The 24809-nt window shown below is 29.0% G+C and overlaps 1 protein-coding gene across 48 annotated transcripts in view; it reads right to left on the bottom strand.

Annotated features, from left to right (window-relative positions):
• The window catches only part of Rims2 (regulating synaptic membrane exocytosis 2), a 546345-nt gene that overhangs the window by 154079 nt on the left and 367457 nt on the right, over positions 1 to 24809 (bottom strand). For 16 of the 48 annotated variants that reach the window (XM_048801953.1, XM_048801962.1, XM_048801954.1 and 13 more), the window contains 5 exons: positions 24453 to 24632; positions 23457 to 23566; positions 22630 to 22662; positions 8866 to 8955; positions 364 to 396 (listed from right to left, as the gene is read on the bottom strand). In XM_048801953.1, coding sequence (XP_048657910.1) covers positions 364 to 396; positions 8866 to 8955; positions 22630 to 22662; positions 23457 to 23566; positions 24453 to 24632 — 446 coding nt within the window. Of the gene's footprint in view, positions 1 to 363; positions 397 to 8865; positions 8956 to 22629; positions 22663 to 23052; positions 23113 to 23456; positions 23569 to 24452; positions 24633 to 24809 lie in introns of those variants that run through there. The other 32 variants (XM_048801987.1, XM_048801972.1, XM_048801988.1 and 29 more) reach the window with 10 other exon arrangements.

Below are 24809 nucleotides of genomic sequence, written 5' to 3'. Positions count from 1 at the left end.
ATGATAAAATAACCTTAAAAATAAATTATGATTAATTTATTACTAACATAGCTGACTTTCTTTCATGAACAAATGCATAAATATATATGTGTATATATATTATATCTGCAATAATCTATCTGGTTATGTAAAATATATATACATACATATTACATAAAATTACTTGTTTTACTGTTATCCAAATAGGAGCAGCCGTTGTTAAAATTGAGCATATAAAGACCTTTAAAAGCCTGCAAAATTTAACATTGTCTGATATTAGAGAAGAATGAAAAATTATGAAATGAGTAAAAAATGGTAAAAAAATTTCTAGGACAAGTTAGATACATGAAAACATAACAAAGAAAAGCAATAGAAGAGACAGACCTGCATATCTTCTCCTTGGGGAGTCCACTTCTTCTGTGATCACATCATGTAATGGACAGACATAGACAAAGGAGATGGGTGTGAGTGGATGTACTCAAAAGGTAAAAGTGACACTGAAGGAAAGGGTCCCAAATCATTTTGAGAAAGAATCCTGTGCATAGGTTTTAGGGAAGATATAATCAAATACATACCACACACACAAAAAAAATCATGTAAGGATTAATGGCAAATTACTTTAGCTACTATAGATGAGCAGAATCAGAAAAAATAAAGTTAGTGCATAAATAAAGAGTATCCAAAAGATTACAATTATTTTTGTACTGCCATTCTTGAACACTGATGCTGCAGAAAGACATCATTAGTAAAACCAATATTAGTTGTATGACCACATTTTCAAGCCGTTACTGAGGTCCATTGAAAATCTGTGGAAATTCTTTTAGATATTTAATTATTTGATGAAAAGAATTTAACTGAGTCATCATCAAAAAGAGCAGTCAAAATAGTTCAAAAATAGTTTCAAGAGATACCTATGCTTATTAAGTTTCCCAAACAAAACAGTGTGCACATGAAAATAAAGTATAGCCATCTGGACAATTTCACTGAATAACTTGAACACAGTAAAATATTATCATAAAATACTATGAACTAATAAATATAATATAAATCATTATGAGAAGAGTTGCTGAAATATATGGCTTTATTTTATTACTATAAATTCAAATTAACCTTCAATTTAAATAAAGTTTCTTTGGTCTGATTCCCTTTTAATTTCTATATATTCAGAATATTCTTGCAAAGACCACATTATAGATCACCAAAGTTTCTACGAAAATGTACCCATCCAACTTAAATATCTACTAAAATAGAGCACAAATTTTGGAATCACTTCTTTCCCCAATGCTAGTGAAGAAGTTCAAAAGGTAATTTATATAGTGATTTGAAAGTAAGAAAAAAAAAATTCTGCAACTGAAGAAAACTGAAAAACCTAGCAAGTGAAGAAAAAAGAGTCCTTCAAAATATTAGTAATGTTAATATGATTAACTCAAATTAATAATGCAATACAAAAAGCAAAACATTTCCTATTTTAATTACCCATTTAGCCCTGAATCTGAGACCACAAAATTCTTAAATACAACAGTCAATTCTGTAATAGTTGTATGATGACTTCTGAGCAATTTTTGGAAAAAATGTTGGATTATCAATTTATTGAAATTACAACTCCTGAGAGAATTAGTTCCTATAACAAACTTATCTTTTATGAATAGTGAAAAAGGAAAAACTTTCTACTTTTAAGAAAGTAATAAGATGACCCAATATTTCTTAGGAAAAAAGAGAAGTTCTAGTATAAACTATATAAAATTGAAACATAAGTGACACATATTGAAGCTAAACGATATTCTTTTATTATTTTATATGCACATTTTTCACCTATTCAAAAATCAGACACTCATCACAATTGTATTCCAAACTGGAAGCTACTAATAGGATTGACCGCTAGGAAAAACAAAACAAAACAAAAATATACTGAAATATACTCATACACATTAAAATGATATATGCTTTTTGTTCTTTTCATTCCCAGTCCACCTATTTCTTAAAGAAGGTAAGACAGAATCATCACTGTTATATTAACAAAGGACAATGTTGATCGGTATCATATCTTGCTTATGGTTTACACACAGAATCTCCCTACCTAAACATTTACCATTCTACTAAAATAGTTTCTTCAGATGTTAAAATGAAATTGGTATGAACTGAATAAAATAATTACTTATATATACTCCATCTCTAAAAATACATTTTAATTTTTTTTTGCAGAAAACATAAGAAATCCACACATAAAAGAAGTTTCTTTCTCTATCAAGTGTTTTTCTGTATCTTGGATTACTTTATATACCATTGATGTAATGATTTTCATCTTATAATAAAGATTAAAAATATTAAATTCTTCTCAACTCTTTATTATAATAAGTAAGGGACACATGTAGAGTTCGAGTGACTTACCCAATGTCACCAAACAAGTTCAGTGGTAAAGCCAGATAGAAAAGACGGTTCCTGATTACCCAGTCAATTTTCTATCGACTAGATATTATAGGACCCAATAAAATATATGAAATAAAAAGTCAAACAAGTAAGAAATGAACAAAAAAAATCCTCTCATGATGTCCCCTGAACTGGACATTTATCGTATAGCATTTAATTAGAAACATTTTTAAAAAGAGGTACATGATACAGCCAGTCAAGTAATCCACCAATTCTTTCATTCTTGTAAGGAATATGGTAACACTTATCTCAGAACCAGTAATTAAAAGCAATTATAGATAATAATACAAAATTCATATTACTCATAATGGGATGAAAATGAAATGCCTTGACCACAAAACATTAATTAAAAGTATCCATTAAATCATTTTCCCATTGTTTATGTGAATATGATGTATTAATAAACAGATCACAACTAAGCTTGTGAAAAATATCTTTACCAGAAAAAATGTTCATGCAAATCATAAGATCTCAATATAGAACTATAGTTATAACAAGTATAACTATTTTGGGGGGGGGGCTTTCTTGCCTTCTTTGTGGTTACAGTTTTATTATGTACTGTTTGCAATAAAATAAATCCTCATTTTGAAGGAGAAACTTACAATGGTTTCATTTCTGAAATTGTGTCTTACTAAAATGGTAACAAGCCATAATTATTTTGCCTGTAGTATTATAATGAATAGCAGACTTTAGTGAATCTTGAGAGAAGAGTTTCCCTTCTACTTTTCCCATCTCTATACCTTTCCTTTGATCCTTACTATGCCACAGTCCAGTATTATACTTTTCAGTGCTGTTAATAACAATTTGAAAAAAACTCTTCTTTCTTTTAACTAATAACCATTTACAGCCACCTCTATATCCAGTAAACCAGAGTCTTCATTTAACCATGCAAGACCAGTGAAGAGTGATTAGGATAGTAAAAGTATTCTTTCTCTTAGGTATCCATCACTACCACAAATATGGCTGAATCTTTATTTTAGACTTAGCAAACAAAGACTTTGTAAAGAGAATGTAGTGTTTGTTTTTTGTTCATTATATCACATGAAATAAAAGATTTTCTCAAATCACAATGAAAGAAAAAATTTATAGAACAACCAGGCATGGAGGCCAATGTCTGTAATCCTAGTGACTCAGGAGGATAAAACTGGAGGATTCCAAATTTGAGGTCAGCCTCAGTAACTTGGTGAGACTCTGTCTCAAAATAAAAAAATAAAAAGGAATGGGGATGTAGTTCAGTGGTAAGCAGTTTCTGGGTTAAATCCCCAAATCAAAGAAATACAAATACTTATAAAACACAATGAGTAACTCAGAAGCACTATTTCATTAATTACATAAAATTTTCTTCAACAAATATTTTAAATTTTAATGGAATAACAAGTTGCAAACTATAAAAAGTAAGGATTGATTTTTTTAAGAGAGAGAGAGAAATAGAGAGAGAGAATTTTTTAATATTTATTTTTTAGTTTTCGGTGGACACAATATCTTTATTATTTTTATGTGGTGCTGAGGATTGAACCCAGTGCCCCGTGCATGCCAGGCGAGCGCGTTACCGCTTGAGCCACATCCCCAGCCCAGGATTGATTTTTAATAAAGCAAAATACCATAATGTTCCCATGCATGTTCATATACAAACACTCCTTCTCTCTACAAATATCTACATTTTGTTTTTTTAATTAAAAATCTACCAAATTTTTATATATAAAATCACTTTCATTAAGCATAAAAAGTATGATAAGGGGAATAAATATAGTGTTAGCTGTTATGTAAAATTTTGTGTGAACCAAAAATTCTTCCCTTGCCAATATAATGGTTTAACTAATACCATTTTTGAAATAAACATATTATATGAAGTTCAAACAAATGATAATCTGCAATCAACTTTACTTAAAAAGGCAACGCATGGTTGCCTGTTTACTCATGAGTATAGTTTTCACCAAGGGTATGCAATATCTATTTGAAACTTTGTTGCTGTGCTAATGTTCCCACCTATCACCATCTACAACAGGCATACCTTAGTCCTGTTACCAGATTTAATTGTGCTTGAGTTGATATTTATCCTAAAGGAGCAAACATTATGTTAAAATATTCCTAACACAATGACATAGAAGCCTGAAGATTTTAGGTAAGAAACAAAACATTTGCACATAACTAAAAGTTATATGAGTATGAGGATAATATGAGGATTTATTAAAGGTAATAGATTTTTAGATTTTTTTTTTTTTTTGAGATGGGGAAGCTACTTTTCAAAAGAAAGCCTAAATAAACATGCAATTAGGAGGATCTCAGTGATACAAAGATAAGGACAGAGCAGTTTTAAATTTGTATATCTGCACTAGGTCCTAGAATCAGGCTCCTGTGTATAAAGAGGGAAGCCTATATTTACTTCTTAAGGTATGAGGAACATTTAACTACAAAATTTCATCAGCTGATTTATTTTATAAAACATTTACTTAATTTTTCTTACATCATTTTTCCCATTAAGAATAAACTATACTCATTCTGTAACTATCCAAGAATAATTTAAAAATACCTAATAATGACCAAGAATATAATCCTGATTCATTTTTCCAGACTGGATGGATTAAACTAGCATCAAATTAGAAGACCAGTTTAGAATGATACTTTGGACTGAAATAAATTGTTCCTACTTTAAAGAAATCCCAAATATTCAGGAATAAAAGGAAAAAGAAGTGTAAGATATGAAAATACTGAAATTTAAGTATAAAATTAACAAAACACTTCACTAAATATTTATTTTCCTTAAAATAAATTTTATAAAACATGATCCAAGTTAAAATTAGGTAATGAGAAATTTCTAACTCTGCTATGATTATTTACTGTTTTTACTGATAGAAATTGCTAATCCTACTATTTCTGCACATTGTATCAATTAACACTATGAATATCAAATTATTAACTATCATTATAAATTACATTAAAAATACAATATGGAAACATCCACATAGGAAAAAAACTAGAAATTAATACATTAAATAACACAATGCTAAAACTAGGAACTTATGCATACATTAGGATGCTATAAAGTAGTAAAATGTAACTTGACACTTCAATTATTTTCAATAAATAAAATATTATATAATCATATCAGACCCCAACAAAATGTTTCATTGTCCTTTTACCAAAAACAAACAAATAAACAAAAAAAAACCCACAAACTTATTTTCAGATATGATAAAGCAAATTAAGAAAACTGTCATGGTTTCAGAGTAATTACAATAAAGGTAGGTAAGTCAATTTAAGATTTTCCTAGATATAACATTAGTTACACTTAGAAAACAACAAATCAAGGATGATAGTCCTCTTATAACTAGTAACAAACAATCATCAAACATACTGGAAATCATTTAAAATTATATTTCCAAGGAGATTCTGACTGTTCCAAGATCAGTCTATCCAAGAGTTTCTCATTTTGGAGAAATTTATAAAATTTTGAGTTTCAAAACATGCATTTAACCTGGAGAACTTCTTGTTTAAGTTAGCTTTCCTAACGTTTTGTATAATAAGCAAAATATAAGGTTAAATATTTTATGTAGAAATATGTTCTTTTCTCACATACATTTCTACTTATTTTAAACAGATAAACTCATAAGGCAAAAATAGTAAAATTCAATAGTACTGTATTATTAAAGACCATAATATTGTTGTCTGGAATCAGATTGCTCATTTTAAAAATTAACAACACATTATTCTTACTTGTGCATCATTGATTTATATTAAGAATGTTTTATTAACATTAAAGTCTAAAAGAAATCTAATCCACATTCCACAAGCGGAACAGAGATTGTGAAATTTAAAATTATATGTAGAATTTTTGTGTTTTATGCCCACACCAAAGACAATAATATGATGAATTATGTTATATCTCCCAAAGATCTTCATCTATACAGCTATCAATTAAGTTATAGAGACTATCCCTCTTGCTGCTAATTTTCTAAAGACATCCTAATTCAGAAAGGCTGATTTTTCTCTACAAAAAAAGAAGACACTCATCATGCTATATGAAATCCATCCAAATATCTAATTCATTTTCTAGTCTGTGTCTTGCCATTTAGTTCTCAGTTCTATCGTCTTATGCTTATAGTAAAAATTTTAACTCAAAATATCACTTTGATTGTTAGCATACTTCCCAGCAATGGCAAAACTCCCATGTATTATAAATATTCTCGCATAGAATTTCATAAAATGGAAAACAAATATGCTACTGATAAATAACCAACTTCAATCCCAGGTTTGGATTCAAGTCCTTGTCAACTTTTTCTAATGCCACAATTTTACCACAATAAACTTCCGATAAGGAATATTTATCTATTCACAAATTCTCTTAGATTTGAGAGCATAAAAATGATATATTAGGTACTGATCATAATTAATATAGTATTAATATTATAGATGTACTTAAACATAAGATAAATAAATGATTCCAAACATTTCTTTTATAAAGTTCAGGCTCGTAAACATGTTGTTCAAATGCAATCAGCCCAACTTGATAGCCCATTATTTTTCTCCAATTTTATGACTCTGAAGTTTCAGTAATTAAAAATATTCTCTATATACCTTTTTCCTTTAGAAATAAACAAAAATATGGAACAATAAAATTTAACATTCATTTTAATACCTTTGTATATTTTGTACTTACTTGTGACATTTCAAATTTGAATTTAAAGAACCAATTTTCCCAGAATACAGGAAAACACACAATTGCCAAAATAGAAAAATAAACAATTTAAACTTTAATATTAATGCACTCTAATTAATTTTCCTCTACTATATACATAGTTCTTATTCAATTAGAAGGATTAACTGATAAAAAGAAGCCTATGGTGTATGTGAGAATAAAAAATACATAAAATTGATCTTTAAAATTTTCCATTTGTGAGATTTACAATTTTTTAACCAAACATTGCATTGTTACATGATTTTAATATACAAATGTAGATATATATGTGGCCACAAACACACTAATGTATTAGATATGATGGCAAACAAGACAAAAAAATAAGTAATAATTTATGACTGAAGGTAATCCATTTCATACAATAATATAGTAAGGAGAGAATTTTACAGCAATATTTAATTATATAAATCACAATACACAGTATCAGTTTCTATTTAATTTGTTTAATTTTTATAATTTGCTTAAATATATTAAACCAATTATGATTTTTTCAAATTAATTGATTCTTAAGTAAATATTTGAAAAAAATGCTTTTCTTAAAAGTCTTTGAAAATATTTAAATTTCCAATGTGAACTGTAGTTCATTATGTTTTCAATATGTACTGCCTTACTAAAGAGAATTCACGGATTGTCATTTGTGTTTTGCCATCTTTCTCTGCTCTATAGACAGGTGATATAAAGTGATAAATTTTTCAAAGTCCTCTATTCTCCTTAATAGTATCACAATTATAATTTCTTAATAACTATTTTTTAATTTGCCTTTGTATGTCAGATAAAGACTCTAAGAGGACAATTGTTTTGTCTATGATATCTACCCCAATAATTCACTGCCAAATGCAATTGCTCAAAAAAACATGAAGGCAATGAATACTTGTAAATGAATTTATACATTGACATCTTTAAAATACAGATTTTAGAGTTCTAAGACAAAATGTGTCACCACATAAAAATACATTAACACTGCTATTATATAGAGAGAGTCATTTTGAATAATAATATAATTAGTAAAACTCAATTTGAGTTTTAATATTTTAATAAAAAACTTTAGGTACTCTCATCCAATTACTTATTAAAAGTAGTACTGATTATTCAGTTGATTGATCTCTGCAAATTTTCATTTCTTTCCTTTTATTCCTCCTTTTAAAAACTTGTTTTTTTCTTATAGTTAATCAAATCTCTCCAAAAAAGAGAAGAATGAGTGAATAAAACAAAACACTTCATTTCAATTCACTGATAAAATTAATTGTGTAAAGTGACTTAGTGAATTGACAAAATATGCCATTCCTTCTACTTGTTATTGGAAGTAATTTTGGCTCCAAAAGTTGTAAAGAAATAATTATTAATATACAACTAAATACTTCAGTACCATTTGTATTTTTAAATGGGAATGGCCTATAAAGATAGCCTTTAAATCATACATTGAGCTTTTCTGTAGTACTATCTAGGGAGGATATTACCTCTCCATTAAGGTACAATCAAATATATAAAGCACATAATCATTTGTGCTTACATTAGTCATTATTTTCCATGAAGCACTAATATTAATAATAATAATCATATTTTCCCCAAAATATCTATAAGTAATTTTCTAAACAAGTCTTGAAATACAGTATTTACCATTCTATCTACATGGGATTCACACACTATAAAGCTCACACCAAAATGAGAAAAATGAGGTACAACAAGGACACACACATTTGAAAAGCATGAAATGCAATGTTTATAGTCTCATGCTTTCATGTGGTTTCCAAACCCTGACAAACCTGGCTCAGATTGGTGTTTCTTTTTCGGCAATGGTGTGTCATCACTTATTGTACCATTCACCTTTTTCTGCTGGTCTTCCCATGTAACTTCTAGTATAAATCAAAAAAAAGGTAATCAGAGCTTTTCAGAAACAGTAGATAATGTGCATAACAAGACCTAAAAACACTTCAGGGATTGAAGATTTTTTTAAAAAAATTTCTCCTAATTCTCATATTACATAATATGTAAACATTTTAAATATAAGAGTGTGGCATTATTTGAAATATTTTTTATAGATTTCAAAATCCAAGAAACTAAAATTTATTTTTGGTAAATTTCAACATCTATTTTCATTAAAATGAATGGGGCCAAGGTAGGGAGAAATAGTAACTAATGATAATTAAAATGGTTTCACAAAGTTTTTGTCTTTGTTTTTATTAAACAATACTAATTTATTTTAGAAATAAAATTTTTAACCATTATTTTATTGTGGTGAAATTAAATATTTATATGTAATTAGAGATTTTTGTGCATATCCAGAGAAAATTCATGAATACACATGTATATATAATAAAAATGACTATTTTACTACTATATTTGGAATCTTCATTAAGTGACAAAATTGTATATGGTATGAAATAGTTCAGTAAAAACCTTGATAAAGGAATACAAAAATATTTAGCAGTAACAGCTTAGTTGAATATGTTACCAAACTTATCTCAGATTATTTAGAATTATTTCTAGTGTGTCATAACACTCATTCATTCAATAAATATGTGTTCAGCATCTGCTATAATCCAGGCACATCTAGATACAATATAATAGCAAATAAAATAGGTAATAATCCATATTCTCATAAAGCTTATATTTTAGTGGGAAAGGCGGAACTTATTAACAAGGTAAATAAGTAAAATATATTGTGATGTAGACATTGGTGATTGCTAAAAAGACAACCATGAGGTAGGTAAGAGGTAAATGAAATATCCAAGAGATGATGACATTTGGGATGGGCCAGTCAGGGAAGTCCTCTCCAAGAAGGCACCTTTTGAGTAAAGCACTTAAGGATATAAGGGTGGACATTCCAGGTAGGAATAAGCAAGTGAAATAAATGCCCAGAGGTAGGAATAAACAAGTGTAAATGCCCAGAAGCATGTCTGATGTGTTACAGAAAAACACGGAGGTCACTGTGGATGGAGCAGAGTTAACAAAGGAGAGAGTAGTTGAAATCAGGTTAAAGCAGTAATGGAGATGAGATGTGAGGTAGTACAGCTCATGAAGTGGCTTGTTGGACTCATATTAAAAGATTCACTGGCCATGATGTCATCTTAGTCTCATAGTAGCAGTCAGAAACAATTATACCTCGTACTACTTCCCTTTCTTATTATTCATGTTTCTAAAGTTGAACTATAAGAAGACCCTAACTATATAATTCTGATTCCCATACAGTTTCACTATGTCATACATGGTTCCCTGGAAATTAGCCACCCTGAACCATACATAGTCGAACACAAACATTTTATAATATTAAGTTAAGCAAAACATAATGGGGAAGATAAAAATCACTCAAAAAATGGGGAAAAAATCCCAATTGCAATATCAAACGTGATTTTTGAATATATTATTGTTTTTTATTTGATTACTTATACTGTTAGATTCAACTACATTAAGTATAAGCATTTCCAAATTCTTTAACCTGAAATAAATGCTATTAATAATATGACACTATATTCTCATACAAGATAGACCATCTATTCCAAAGAAATAAACTTCTTGCTTTGGGAATATTAAAGTTACACCTAGATATGTAGGTTACACCCTGATTTTCCAACCAGTAAACTGTCTGATAAAGATACAATGTAGGATTTTCAAATTATAAGCAATCTGGATGAAGATGCTATATTTCAATCTAGTGAATAGAAATCTTCAATTTTTTTAAAAAAAATTGATGAATCCCAAGACATTAGTTAAATCATCTTTAGTTATAAGAATAAGTAAATAAAAGAAAACCATTTGCCCATTTGCTTCTTGATCAAAGTTAGATTGTAGAAACATAAAAGCCAACAAACTAGTTTTCCCATATTGAGGAAAAATAAACAAAAATAATAAAGAATATATTGATTTTTAAAAGACTTGTACTTTTTATTATCTATCAATAAACAACATGAAAGATTTTACAAGCATCACAAAATGCATCTAAAAGCAAATACTATAGTTAAAATTTTAAAATGTTTGATAAACTCTGTGATGTTCCAAAAAATAGAAGTCTTGCTACCCTTGAAGGAAGACCGAATGTGTAGAAGTAGAATTTGTTTGTTTTGAAAAATCTGTAAATTGACAGTATTTTCTGAAGTCTGGAGAAAAAAAAATCTTTGAAAAATCTTCAAACATAACATACTTACATAACTAATTCCTCTCCCCCTCAGGACTGGGGATGGAACCCAGGGCCTCATGCATGCTCAGTGGCAGGCACTCTACCACTGAGCTATATCCCCAGCCCCTAGAGTTAACTTTTAAACACTTTCTTTGACATTTTAATTGAAAATAATGTTTTTGTAGACACAGTTTTGTTGACAGAGTGAAATTAGCAAATATTTGTTGAAAAACTATGACAAAAATAAAAAATTACAATAACTATAATACTTATAAAGACCAGCCTACAACAATGAAAAAACTAAATCAAATCTATCAATGATTGATGGAAGAGATATTCACATGTTACTAAATGGAGCAAAGAAAGGTGTCATTTAGAATATGGCCCTCATTGAGTAGGTGTATGACTTTAGGCTAGTTCTATAACTTCTCTGGCCTCTGATTTTTGTTATAATTGATATGAGAAAGCTAGTTCTGAAATATTTGTAAGATTATTCCATTTCTAAAATTACGAAGTTGCTCTACTTCTTACCCTTCTAATTGATTAGTCAAAATAAACTTTGTGGAAGAGTACCCAAAACAGACCTGATAAAATTGAGATCCTGAGAGTTCAGAAGATTTTTCAAGAGTTTGAAATACAGCTATTATTATAACCTATATTTAAATTCAAGTGTTTATTTTAAAACAAAATTAAGGTCATAAAAAGAACAGATTGATTATAACACATTAATTCAACACTCAAAACAATAACAAAAACAACAACAAACAATAGTAAGGTAGTTATTTACACCCAGCCCTCTTGGAATTTATAAACTATAAAATTAAGATAAAACATTTAAAGTCATTAAAGCAAACAAGTTTGCTACAAGGAAAATGGTCAAATTGTCTGAAAGCTGTTTTAGTGACATTAAACAAAACTGGCAAAAATTTTGAGCTTGCAACACCTTAAAGAATCCTATGTACTGAAGGATCATTATAATTATTGAAAACTAAAATATTGTCAGTTTTAAATAGTAAATTCCTTAATATTCAAATTTAAGTAGAGAGTTATCCAATGATATTGTATTCTTACTGCCAAAAAAGTAAAAATCAGAGATAGACTTTTTTGGTGACTGTTATTTTGTAAGACTATGTGTCAATTGGCTTTGATGAAAAACTAGAAACCATTTGAGTAGGAAAAAAAATGTTTTTTCTAATAAGATCATTTTTTCACCAAAATTCTTATTGAATATTTAAAAATATTATTGATTAAATATTTAGTTGTGGGCCAGGTACAGTGGCACAAACTCGGGAGGCTGAAATAAGAGGATTACAAGTTCAAAGCCAGCCTCAGCAACAGTAAGGCATTAAGCAAATCAGTGAGACCCTGTCTCTAAATAAAATACAAAATAGGACTGGGGATGTGGCTCAGTGGTTGAGTGCCAGGTTCAATACCCGATGCCAACAAAATAAATAATAAATAAATAAATATTTAGTTGTGAACCTAGGTTTCTTAAATGTCATATGATTAAATTAATGTGTAATGAAAATTTATTTTTAAAATTTAATAAAATACATAAGAATTTTTAAGATTAGAAGTTCCTAAACAATCACTGTATTTATCTAATCACAAATTCCTAGATGGAAAAGCTTGGTGATTGATTTAATAATTATTAGACAATTATAAGACTATATAAATTGTGACTATATTCATGAAGACTTAACTATGGTGTTTTTTTTTGTAAGTGATATTTAAGGAATCTGTATGTCTAAAAGTAACTATATTCCAACTAATTTCATCACACCAGGTAGCCAATCCTATATTAATACTACGACTTAAAGAGCACAAATTCCTATATTAGCAATATTATATTTGTATAATGCATGTTTCAATGTGTTTTAATATACAACACCACATTTGACCATATAAAACACAAAAGAGACCTTTTATCACCTAGTTTTTACAGATAAGAAAATAAAGAGCTAGTTAATAAAAACAGAATAGCTATCCTAGTTAATGATTCACACACATTGCCTTACTGGATGGATACACAAAGCAGAATGTTGGGAATGAAAGAAATGCACTGACTTCCCTTTCTCAGAAAGCCAACTTGGATTAAAAGTCTAGAGTCACAGAGTTGGTACACTGTAGAAACAGTTGGTACACTGTAAAAACCCACACTCTTTCTCATACCATATTGCATTCTAAAAATAAATGGCTTTTAATAGAGGAAAAATGACTTTAGGATTATATTTAGGAAATCAACAGTGAAATGAACTTGAACAAAGGTTGAAATCTGCAGAGTGAGGAGCAAAAGAAGAAACGTAAAATGAAGAGGAAAGGCCTCCAAAACAGGAAAGGTAAATTAGGCAAATAATTTATAAAATAACTGTTTATAAGTACTGAATTGTCACAATTGATTCATTTAGGCTTGGGAATTAATTGTGAATTGGCAAAGAAAATCTTAAATGCTCTCTTTCCTTTTTATTCTAGTCTTTCCTGTACTTCAAGGCCACCAACCATTGAATACTGCAATAACCCAAATGGTCATATGTCTTCATTCCCTTCTTTTACAAGTCCATCCTGCTCACTGTTACCAGGTTACTTTTACATAATAGACACATATACAATTTCTAGAATGCCTAGAAATACAAGCATCCTTCACAATGAGCATCAAAATTTCTATTTTAGTTCCTTTGTAACCTGTTTGTTTTTCATTTTTCCCCACCTCTCTCCTCCTTTCCTTCCTCTTCCTTCCTTCCTCTTCCCTTCCCTTCCCTTCCCCTCTGTCTCCCAACACCTTTTTCTTTCGTTTCTTATTTATGAGGTTATCTATGTTCAAAATAATGTAGGTGACTACACATTGAAAACTATCCTAAAGGAACAAATATTTTTTTCAATCCATCCCATTGTGTTTCTAAAGAGATATGACTTTTTAATAGATAGGGTTTAATATATAATACTGACAATGAATTAGTTACTGACAGTCAATTATGTTGTATCTGCTAACTTTCCAAAGCCAATCGATATTAACAAACAACAATAACAAATAAACAATGAATTAGAAACAAAGTTATCTGAGACATTAGATTTTATCAGCCATATCTTCAAAAGCACTTATTTTCTATTAATATCCTTACAGTATATTTAATTTTACAGAAGAAGAAACAAAGACCTAAAGAAGTTAAAGACAAAGATCATAAATTTAGAAGAAGAAATGAACTTAAGACCCAAGCATCCGTCTTCCATTGGAGTCCTTTAAACACCATGAAATTTGAAAAGCCCCCAGTAAATTAAAAAGGTCATGCGTACTTTGAGAAAAATACTCTAAATGTGTATATTGAGTTTTACAAATGAATTGAAATGTGTAAGTAAATTACATGAATGTATTAGTGAACTATAAAGTAACTTACACCACAATACAATCCTACTTATTTCCATTTGGTATTGTTTCTTAAGAAAGCTATTTGATCAAGAATAGCACCAAGATTCCTAAAGAACTACAAAACTATATATATATATATAATTAAATATGATGATATATAATAGTTGGCTCAATGATCACAATAAAGTTTAATTTGATTTTAAGTATAAAATTGATATTTTTAGATTATGTGCTGAAAATACAAAATTACAGCAAGACTGTACTAAGAAATTATAGTAATAATACTTAACACTTATACATTACTTAATAGGTGACAAGTATTGTTCTAAGCAATTTAAATATATCAAGTTAATTAAGAAAGCAAATTTGTAATATACTCACACAGTAAATAATATTGTTTAGAATGAATAGAGTTTGCTATTATTATTCTTCCAAGGTACTTAGTACTCTACCACATCTTTCAGCATCCCTTTCCTTACAACTTGATTTTCTCTATTCACTTATTCCCATGAAGTTTTGTATGTAATAAAAGCTCCTGCCTCGGGAATATTTATATTTCAGTGTTCTAGAAAGCCTAAGAGCTTTGCATTATTAAAATTAGCTATTAGAGAATAGCAGAATATGAAGTACTATGATAGATAATGGGAAAAATATTTTAGGTTGAAAACCTATCCAAAACCCCCCATAACTTACCTTTCCTCTTTAAAGCTGACACTGAATATGTATCATAATCTGAATAACTTTACATAAGTTACACAGTACAGAATAATTTTATCAGGTAGGTTTTGTTATTATACTATTGCTCTTTTATTCTTGAGAGCTCTCCAGAGAAAGGGACGTGTCTTATTCATTCTTGCATCCTCAGTGACTACCTGGACAGCAGGTTTTGGTCAAATTGAACTAAATCTTTAGCTAATGTCTTACATATTATAAATGGATGAAGTCCATGCAAGAAAAAGATCATCCATCTGAAGGGGCATGAGATTCAAAGTCTAGACTAGAGATATGCTACTATGTGCATTGAAAGTTTATTACCCTCTAGAATTCTGCTCCTTTATCTGTAAAGAAAAGTAGTTTTATTAAAAGATTCATAAGGTATCTTTAAATCTAAGTCTTGACTTTGAATCTACGAGCTAAACCACATAACACTGATAAGTGTCTTGGTAAAGTACAAGCAAATAGTTTGGGGCCAAATGGCTCTCCATAGCAAAGATGTGGACTTGGATTTATCAGATAAAAGGTGAACACAAAGATTCCCACATGTTCTTCATATGTTCTGTTCCCTTGATCTCTTCTTTCAGCTTTTCCATACACCAAATAATTTGACTATCAATACAAGGTTAACAGAATAGCTCCAACTAACTGATTACATATCTCACTAATTATAGGGCAAAGGATACTACGTCTATTCCAAAATTGTATGTGAGTACTTCATAGCCTGACACAGAATAAAACTAACTAAATTATTTACTCCCTTTGTATTTTATCCTACGATAAGATGGTGTTAAGTCTACCACTCCATTCAACCCTTGAGCATTTCTAGCAAATGGTTACAGGTGGAATCATAGCTATCTTTTTAAATCATATTGAATATAAAAGTAGTAGAAGGAATATTGTAAATGCTTCTAACATTCATCTCTGGAATATCTCTGATGTATAAATGGGCTTTAAACAATTAAAAAACAACCTGACACTTTATAGTTACACATAAACATTACTGTGATATTTAAAATTAACAATAAATTCAAAGTCACTCTCCCAAAGAAGAGAAAAAAGGAACAATTAAGCAACTAGACTTCAATTATAGGTAAACAATTAAAAAATTGAAAGATTACATTAAATAAACATGAGTGTTAGCATATATAAAATGTACAGAGTTCTCATTTTTCAAATTTTCATTCATTAATTTCTTTCTAGGTTCAATTACACCATACACAGGATTGGCATATACAACAACAGTGATTTTTAATACACAATAAAATAATAAGGTTTGTAATGAGTGTAGGTAACTGAGGCCCCAATAATCATTGTCAATGTGAACCTTTACATACGAGATTAAATGAAATAATAAGAAAAAAGAACAGCTTAGGAATGAATGACTTGACTGTATTCTAAGTCAACTAAAAGTCAGAAAAACAAGACTCTACTAAGGGAATATAGTTAGTTAAAATCTTTGACCTAGTTACCTCATGTGAAACACATCTAATCTTAACATGTCTAAATGCTCTTAAACATGAAATGGCAATATATGCTTAAAACTTTTTGCACCCTTATAACTGAACATTTAGAAAGACACATCTAATCTTTCAGATCACTGATCCATATAAATGTATATCAAAAGTTTCATTCCTAAGTACTAAGCAAAAACCATGAAGATCAAGAAACAGATAAAATGACAAATATGTAAATACATGTTGAAAGCTCATTTAAATTTTTGTTGCTTTATGGAAAATTCATATTTTACAATATATGATTTAATTTTATTTTTGCTACATTTCACCTTTTAAATAATATCCTAGCATTTGTATTAAGGAATAATTAAGACTCCAACGTAAGAAAAATTATAAATTTATTTTAGTGTTAATTAAATCTTACATGGAACATTGTAGACATTATTTATAAAAGATGAAGTCAGATAAGAGTATTCTTAAGATTTAAGAGCTGGGGTTGTGGTTCAGTGGTAAAGTGCATGCCTAACATGCACAAGACATGGAGTTCAATTCTCAGCACTGCATATAAAATAAATAAAGATCCATCAACGACTGAAAAAATATTAAAAAAAAAGATTGAAGGTCATTTTGACTTAAGCACAAACCTATTCACATCTTAATTTGACCCAATAACAAGGGCCAAATGTTATGGTATAGAACAGACTGACATGTTAAATTAGTATATATAACTATATTTGCTTATACATTATTACAAAATGTATAGAGTCCTATTTTAATAGCATTTAGTTGTGGTAAGTTATGGAATTCTGTCATCAATAATGATAGGGAAACCAAATCTAAGTATTAAAAATCAATCATTTTTATTTGCCAAGGTAATATATTAATTCATATGTATAAAAATGTGAGAAGCCCATCAATATTATGTGTTAATTTTTTATGCTCATTATTCTTGATTTCATAAATTATTTTCTTTTCTATTTTAAAATACATTTAAACATTTCAATTTAAAAACTGCTGGATTGAAAAAATGTGTTTTGGTTCTGTGAATGCATATTAATATGACCACCTGTATTTTCCTTAGAATCTTGCCATTTAACACAATCAAAAAGGAAATCTAATTTTAGACCTATATATTTCAATAAAATAGGATTGGGTTCGATCAAAAAGGTAAGTCTTGAATATGAATTTCATGTTCCTGAATAAACAAAAATAGCAAAATTGGATAACGTAACCTGGTAATAATAAATGTACTTATAACTACCTAATTGAAAAATGATATATTCACACACATTACAAATATAGAGTGTCTAATATATAGAAAGGCATTATTAACTTTATTTTTAGACTTGCCTTTTTTCCCATTATTAGGTAGGCTTGGTGTTTCTCCCTTATTGTCTTTATAACATTGAAAACGGACAACAGTAATTAATAATTGAGGTCATTAACAACCCAAATAAAAGCCAAGCACAACAAAAGTATGAAATCACACACTAAAGAAATAAATCCATGCACTAAAGATGACATGCCACATTAATGAAAACAAGAGTTAAGTGAATACTTCCCTGAAAAAGCAGTAAAAACAAACAAAAGGAACAAGGGAGTCATTTATATATTACAATTATGACTTTTAGTCAATTTAATAATTGATATAAGAAACAGGTGAGAAACTAACTGTCAGGTCCAACAAGTGGACTTACTTAGTTTAAAGAAGACAAAATTAAAGTGATGCTAACTGTTGCTTAAATCCCTAAACTAACGTTATCCTAAAACTGTCATTATTGTGGAAGCCAATTCATAAGCAGCATGAAGGGTTTCAGTATTTGTGAGAACTAGTATGATATACAGAAGTATGGGTGAATAGAAGACACTAACTGCCCAACTAAATAAAAATGGAATACATTCTTAATAATATTGCATTAAGAGGTAGAGCTGTGGCTTAGTGGCAGAGCACTTGCCTAGCTCATGTGAGGCACTGGGTTCATTCCACAGCATCAAATAAAATTAATATATAAAATAAAGGTATTGTGTGCATCTACAACTAAAAAATATTTTAAAAGAAAAAATATGCATTAAAATGTCATTCCTATAGAGTTCAAGGAAAATAAAAGATGTGCGGAATTCTTTCAGTTAGAGTATGAAATATTCAGAATGGAGATTTTATATACTTTTAGAACTATGTAGCTAAAATTGACTTTGTTTCCATCATCAGATGTACTCTGATGAATCATTTTTCTCATTGTTATAATACTAAAAAAAAAAAAACTGTTGATAACAGCAATTTCAGTTTACAATGTTTTTAGTTTTAAAAACTTCAGACTCTATTCTGAGAATGTATCATGAAAACATATCTCATATACAATATGACATTGCCTTCTCATAATAAGAGAGAAAAAAGTACATAATGTATATTCTACTCATTATGACTAAAAAGTGATCAATTAAACATTTGACAAAAATAGACTTGAAGTTATTATTCATTGTTTAAAATAAGTTAAATTTGTTGAAACCTAGCAGCTTAGATAAGAATCGGATTCAATTCTTAGTTTCAAATAAAAATAAATAAATTCATTATTTATTTAAATAATTTTGATTATATAATATTTTATGTTTTAAAATTCTTTCAATTCTGGCAAACATTCTGGCAAAAAGTGGCAAATATTATGACATAAGATGGTCATAAAACACCAGCCCCAAACAAAGGGTCAGCATACCATTTAGAAGGAGGACTATATGGACACAAATTATGATTTTGAAAACATATTATAGTATTTGTTGAACTGGAAGAAGGAAGAGGAACTAGAATGAAGAAGTTAATTGTTCTTACTTTAGGAAATAATAATCTGAAAGAGATCATAGTCTCTAAAAGTTTGAATGGGATTTATATTCTATTCTACATTTCCATATAATTTACCTGTAATAGATTCAAAATCCTTAGAGAAGGAGCTAGAGCTTTCCTTGCCAACAGCAACACATGGTAAAATACAGTTTTCTACAAGCGGCTCAAAAAAAAGTTTTTTGAGTAATTAAATAAATGTTCTGAATGTAAATGAATAAGCTGAGGTATAGGAAAGGCAGACATGTAGGTCACAGGTACAGACCATAATTCTAGTTTGATTTAAACAAATCCAACCAGTTGAATAAATTAAATATTGTGACATGTTGCCTAGACAGGTTACATAATCTCTCTTCATTAATAAAATTAGATAATTTATTATAAAATTAGTATTGAAAAGCAGAAATCTGTTCTTTACTGCACATTCATAATGTGGCCCAAAATCATGTGAAATCATTCATTTATTTTAAACACACAGACAGACCTGCCTTGACCTCTTCTCCCAGCTTTTCTACCCCTTTCTCTTCCACATGCACAGTTTCTTCATTAACTTCTGTATTTACATGAGTAAAAGTAAAGAAAAAAAGACTAGATAGGTATAATAATTACTTTTAAATTAAATAAAACAAACAAAAACATTCATAATTGTATAATGAGTGATTATAAGGAGATTGATAAAGGAGTTTCTGACATGTAATTGCAAACCAAGTTTACTGTTAGTGAATTATCACACTGTCTGCTTTTATGATGATGGTGATTTGTAAAAGGAGAAATGGTGAGCTCAATATATTTGGAATATGTGGGAAACTAGGTAAAATATGCAAAATGCCTTGTCTATTGACATGGTATATTACTAGAAAAAATAATACTATATAACGTTCCTTTTGGAGAAACAAAAATGATATGACAAACTTTTATTTTTACATAATGGCAGTACAACAAAATAAGGGGAAAATAAAATAATAATGATAATGTCTTGCAATTACTGAATACATTACATTTTCCATATTGCTCTTATTTTATTTCTCTGACTTTCAACAAAAAGTAACTAAGATAAAAACCAAAATGTATGAATTTAAACTAACTAAATTAAAAGACAATATAAAATACTTAACCAAAATCATAAAGAGTTAAAATAGAACTTGCTAAACTTTTAGTTACTGAGGAGGATTAGAAAACAAATATTTCAATATTTTAATTCTAAACTAATGACATCAAAATACAAGTTCTGACAACTAACTTTTTAGGCAGTTCTGAGAAAATAATTTGATGAGATTTATTTTGAGTTATTTATTTTGAGTTACCACATATGTAATTTCAACTAGAAATTGAAGACCTCTTAAAGAGATAATAGATAATTTTCATATTTAAAACTAATGAAAATTACAGTCATGTATCTATTCAAGTCTCCATATAAACACTTACGAAAATACTTTTTAAAAAAATCATCCATACTATTAAGTTTTTTAAAAAAAGAAAAAAACTTTCAATTTCCTACTGAAAAGGATGAGGGAAGTTTTAGCTCATCTTTCTTTTATAAAATAAAAATATGGAAAAATTGCAACTGGAGATATTAAAGGAAAATTGTGGTTTTAATGGATTCTATAAAGGAAAAAAAGACAAATAGTAATTAGAATATTTGTTGATAATCCCTTGGAACCTTTATCAATCCTTATGTTCCGTATCAACAATATTATCAGTTTTCTGGCATAATTGGTATTACCAAAAAAAAAAAAAAAAAAAAAAAACAGATCTAGTCTTATGTCAGTAGACTATTGCTTTACAAGATATTTAAATTAAAATTTTAGAAAATTGTGACATAATCTTTTATGTTTCTGACTTCATATGCCAATAAATGATGCTGAAACTCTACCTTTAAAAATCTTGAGGAGACAAAAAATCCATAATTATTGAATTTTCCTTGTGGAAAGTCATCTAAAATTTTAGGCTTCCCAGTCTTATGCAAATAATGGAGAATTATAGAAATGCTGCTCAAATCTTTTTACCAGGTAGCATAATAGACCTCTAATCACAACAGCACTGAATTGTTCTATTATGCTATATAAAAAAAACAAAAAGAACCACAAAATAGAAGTTGGTAGCCATTCAGTTACAACTAACAAGAACACATTTTCTATCAAGTTACATAAGGCAATAAAAACATTGCTGCTCAAATGCAAAGCATTTACAAATCTGTTACAATAAGTCATGACAAGATTAGTTTAGTGGCACTTTATACATTATCTTAGGTAGCTTTGCAATTTTTAGATAAACATTTCATGCATTCATTCAACAAATATTTATTCTGGGCTTACAATGTGGGCATTATTCTATGTGTTGGACATTCATCAGTAAATAAAAGAGCCAACAGTTTCAGAATTCTATAATTAGTAGGGGATTTTATTGTCTTTTAAATGTACATAATCCATGTCTTTGTAAATAATCTATATATCATAATTTAATATTTTATCTTGAGTCATAATGAAGGGTTTAGTACTAAAATCATAAAACTATCGTTTAACTTTGAATACTATAAGCAATCTTGCTACATCATTTATGTAGGAAATACAAACCACAATCACTATCTAATTCAAAAACTTTCTTTTCAAGAAAGCCAAATTTAATAATTAAAATATCATCATAAATATAAAATGAAATATATGATGATAAATATAACTAGACTATGTTTACATCCTTAAGACATAAACACAGACTGCAATTGATATCTTTGGTTAAAGTTTTACTCAAAATCTGGAATTTGGCCTAAAAAGGAAATTAAATATTTTCAAAAGAGCAAATATTTTCTACTCATTTAAAAGAAGTTTCTTTGCATTCTCACTTGATGAATCAATGAAATTTAACTCTTTCTTTTTATTTCCAAGTAAAATAAAAGTTGAATACTTTATCAGAATTATAAAACAAAATAATTTTGCTGTATATAAAACTATGCAATGAAGGGACATCAATTGCAGTTGGGTTTATTTTTGCTTAACAGCCCCCCAAAAAGGCTGTCGGCACAAAACAAACCCTCCTTTATGTACAGACCTTCATAAGGTTCTATCTCCTTGACTCCATTGTCTAGGGAAAACAAAATAAAAACAAAACAAAACAAAAAAAGGGAACCAAAGCACAGGGGTTAAAAACAACAGAAATCTCCAAAGGCATAGAATGAATTGTATATTAAAGAAAATTTAATGGTGATTAAGATATATACTTTTATAAATATGCATGTATATGTACTTTTGCAAAACACACCCAGTTACCAAATAAAGGGATCATTTTTTAAATGAGGTTAAAAATATTCTGATATCCATGCTTTTAAAGGTCCTTTACCCAAAACTTTATAAATTTATAAATGTTTCAGAAGAATGTTCATGTTTGTCAGCAAATATTGCATCTTATGTAAAAATTTGAAATTGTTATAAACATCAGTACAACATGCATCTTTCTTTATATATTCATGATTACCTTTTTCTTGTACTCCAGATTTGAGAAGGATCACCATTGGTGTGCATCAGCTAACCAGTCCTTTGCAGTGTGTGAAAATTGATTTAGCTAGTTACTAATAAACTTTATGTAACTATCAACAATTACATAAATTTAGTTGTAGTAAAGAAATAAGTTTACTTTTAAAATGCATTTATTCACATTTGAAAAATGTCCAAGAGCAAAATTGATAGCTTACTTTACCTCCAAATAATATAAATTTTAAACATAGAATATATAATATTCATAAATAAAACTACTATAACATTCAGTAAGGCATACCATTAACAAAAGAAGATAACTATCACAAAGGTAATAATAAAATCTTGATTCACCTTGGCTTCCATGTGTATTTCCCCTGTGATAAAATTAGAAATAAAACTTACTTCTCTCCAATGTTCCCTTTGGTGGAAGCTGTGGAAGCTGTCGGCCCCTTCGTCCTGCCACTGGAGTACTTGATGGGCTGGTCTGGACAGACCCAGTTCGAGGATGAGACCTACAAGATACATCATTGATATTCATTTTCAGTACAATGACTTAAATGCTTTTAATACATTTGGTTCATATGATAGCTGTGTAAGTGCTTTTTAAAAAGAGGTTTAGCTGCTGATTAAAAGGTTAGGAAAACAGAACAAAATATGGATATTTGAATGATTATTTAAATACCAAAAGATGTTTACATTTTTATGTAATATGCATACATACACACATACATGCACACAAAATCCTATGATAAAATCCATGGAATAGTTAATGTAAATTAGTATTCTTTCTATATGAAAGAGGAGAATTCTGTAGCTCAAAAAATAAAAACTACTACCTCACACTTCTTTCTACCAGATTTCAAACTTAACATTAATCTTCCTCTCTTGATCCAAAGAGATTTTTACTCAGGCTTATATTAAACATCCCTTCATTAGAAAATATGAGACTACAAATAAAACCCTGAGTAATTCAAAATTCAGCTAAAGAAAACACTGGTTAATACATGATATTAGTGTTGACAGAAAGAAACTAAAATTCTACTTTTGATTAGTGTCATTATGATGAACATTAGAAAAGTGATGTCTAATGGACACAAGTAATTTCTCATTCTGTAGGAGAAGAACGTGATAGTTATGAGGGCATTTACCCAGGACTCCTGATTAATGAGAAATCACAAAACAAATGCAGTCAGGACAGTTAATAAACAAATTACAATGGTAACCACACACTATTATATCCGCTGAATATAAATAGTGTGTTTACATTGAAAAGGTTAGTATTGACTGTTACTAGTGATCAGTCAAAGATGATAGAAGAAACCATTTAGCTGCTGGGAAAATAAAATGGTGTGCTGGTGGTGCAAAGGGGGAAGTTAGTCTGATTGATTTATCTTTCACCTCGATAAGGCAGGTGAAGGAGGGGCAGATCTTCCAGTCATTAATGAAGGCATCGACCTCATGAGGTTTGTATCAGGACGTTCAGTGGATCTGGAGCGGGTGGTGGTCCGCTCAAGGTGAGGCCGTTGTTCTGTTGATCTGGATCTGTGATATGGCTGTCTATCTGCTGCTTCACAATCCCTGAAACGTTAGTCAAAAAGCAGCTCAGTTGATCTTTGTGCCCTTCTTCTATTTGGTCATGATGCATCAAACCGATTTTGAGAAAGGTAATTGTTTAAAATTATTGAGTATGTTTTAAAAAAAATTTCCCCAACATATTTTGAGCAAAATCTCACTAAACTTCTTAAGAATTTCTAA

The sequence above is a fragment of the Marmota marmota genome, unplaced genomic scaffold (assembly GCF_001458135.2).
Source record: "Marmota marmota marmota unplaced genomic scaffold, marMar, whole genome shotgun sequence".
Classification (NCBI taxonomy): Eukaryota; Metazoa; Chordata; class Mammalia; order Rodentia; family Sciuridae; genus Marmota; species Marmota marmota.
Note: the sequence above shows the minus strand (reverse complement) of the source record. Positions and strands in the feature narration are given on the sequence as shown.